We start from the raw sequence: 2347 nt of genomic DNA, 5'->3' as shown, positions 1-2347 counted from the left end.
GACATCCGAGGGTGACCAGGGCTCCTGTCCTGAGGGGGACACCCGAGGGTGGCCAGGGCTCCTGTCCCAAGGGGGACACCCGAGGGTGGCCGTGCCCGGCCCGAGGATGGAGAAGCACTCCTGTGAGCGAGCCGTGGGGTGGGCGGGTGTGGAATGAGGGTCCCCAGGGAGACCGTGACTCAGCTCAGCAGGAGGGGTGCACCTGCCAGGCCCAGACCTGGACAGAGCTGTCCCTGGAAAGGGCTCTCCTCCTGGGAGTTACCCACCCACGGCTCTTGGGGTGAGGGGGCATAGGGCAGGATGGGCAGGGAGCAACGGACGAGGGCCCCCCCTCCACGTCACTCTCACTGCCTCCTCTGCCTCACTGAGCCCTCCACCAACTCCAGGAACTTTAGGGGGTTTCCAATCCCAGAAGCCCCAGCAGCTTTCCTTCCAAAGTCCCCTCTCCACAGCCCTTGGCCTCCACCAGCATTCCAGACCCACAGTCCCCCAGCCCACAGCGGGGCTCCCTCCAGCACCCCACACCTCCTGACTTCTGCCTCTCCTCCCCTTTTGTCTGCACCCTCATTTACTGACCAAGGGGTGCTGCTGGTATAGAGCATTATACGTAAGGCTGCCAACAGAGAGATCTGCGGTTCAAATCCACCAATCTAAGGGGAATGGTGGGCCCTGTCCTCACGTAAGGACCTCCTGGAGGGTCCCCAGGAGCCGAAATCGGATTCTTCTGAGGTTTCCTATTCACTGGGGAGCTCTCTAGCACCTTCAGAGGGACCCAGAGTTCCTCCTCCTTTTCCAGTTATTATGATGCCTAAGCGTGTACGTGGTGTTGGAGGGGACCACGGAACATGCCAGAAGAACCAACAGCCGTGTCTTGGAGAAGGTGCAGCCAGGGTGCTCCCTGGAGGCGAGGCTGACAGGGCTTCGGGTCACATCCTTGGGCATGCTGCCAGGAGGGGCTGTTCCTTGGGGAGGGACATTGTGCTTGGAAAGGTGGAGGGTCAGGGAAGGACAGGAAGCCCTCCATCGAGATGGACAGACAGAGTGACGGCAGTCATGGGCTCAAGTGTGTCAGAGATGAGGACGGGACAGGCTAAGACCGGGTTCAGAGCTACCGACAGTGAGGTCGCTGTGAGTCGTACGCGACAACATCTAACAACAGCGACAAGTATGTTTTCAAGGAGCCGTGGTGCCTGACTGGGTAAGGAACTGCACTACCAACCCCAAGGCAAGTGGTTTTAATCCATCAGTTGCTCTGGGAGAGGAATGTGCGATCTCCTCCCACGCAAATGATGCAAATGACGCCACCAGAGCGTCTGCCGTCAGTCAGCTCTGATTACACTTCGAGGAGAACCAATGTGTTTTCACTAACAACAATGACGTTGGTGTCAAGTGTCACTGAGCCTCTCTCCAACTCATAGGGGCCCACGGGCACCAGGTCAGAGCTTTGTCCATCCCGTGCCACGCTCACAATCTCTGCGCCTATGGATGTTGGAATCATCTCAATCTGGGGCCTCTGACTCTGCTATGAAGTCCACCCACAGGGAGACCAGGGCCCTTTCTCGTGGAGGGGCACCAAGCTCCCCGAGCCTCCCAGGCCCCTTGGGGGCATCTGCCTGGACCATGAGGTCCCAGCGCCTTGGCACTGCCCACTTAAGGGTGGCATCATGGTGCCACGGAGGGCTTTGGATGGGCGCTCTGGATGGCACCGTCCAGGGAACTCCTCTCAGGCCTCTGGCAGTGACAAGGGAGCCAGCTCCCAGGGTGGCCAGCGAAGGGGTGTCGCAGTTTAGAGAGGACACTGGGCCCATCAACGTGGGGTGAGGACAGGGGCGGAGGCGCCCAGGCAGGCATACCGGGGTTGAAGAGCACAATGGCGCGCAGGCATCCAAGCTCCGTCTTGTCCATCTGCATGTCCCTCATCTTGGACACAAGCTCCGTCAGCACCCTGCGGAGGCAGACCCCCAAAGCGGTGAGCCCAAGCCCTCACCCAGCACCTCAAACATTCAGCGGGCCGGGGGTCCTCAGTGAGCTGACCCCGTGCAGGGGACCCCACCCGAGTGGGCCTGCTGCTCTCAGCCAAGGACAGCTGAGGAGGGCCAGGGAGGCTGAGGGGAGCCCTGGAGAGCGACCTGCTGGAGACGGGGACCTGGAGTCAGAGCCGCTGGGACCAGCCTGACGTCTGGGTGAGAGATGCACACGGGAGGTGCAAGGATGGGGCGTACCTGTGCACACAGGCAGTCAGGTGTGGGGCTGGGCACACCTGTGCACACAGGCCGTCAGTGCAGTCAGGTATGGGGCTGGGCACACCTGTATACACGGGCGGTCAGGTATGGGGCTGGGCACACCT

The 2347-nt window shown here is 61.1% G+C and overlaps 1 protein-coding gene across 1 annotated transcript in view; it reads right to left on the bottom strand.

Annotated features, from left to right (window-relative positions):
- The window catches only part of RXRA (retinoid X receptor, alpha), a 33917-nt gene that overhangs the window by 3228 nt on the left and 28342 nt on the right, over nt 1–2347 (bottom strand). The window contains exon 8 of the mRNA XM_006902374.1: nt 1854–1945. Within this exon, the coding sequence (XP_006902436.1) occupies nt 1854–1945 (92 nt within the window). The remainder of the gene's footprint in view (nt 1–1853; nt 1946–2347) is intronic.

The sequence above is a fragment of the Elephantulus edwardii genome, unplaced genomic scaffold (assembly GCF_000299155.1).
Source record: "Elephantulus edwardii isolate Elephantulus edwardi_28Jun2011 unplaced genomic scaffold, EleEdw1.0 scaffold00401, whole genome shotgun sequence".
Taxonomy (NCBI): Eukaryota; Metazoa; Chordata; class Mammalia; order Macroscelidea; family Macroscelididae; genus Elephantulus; species Elephantulus edwardii.
Note: the sequence above shows the minus strand (reverse complement) of the source record. Positions and strands in the feature narration are given on the sequence as shown.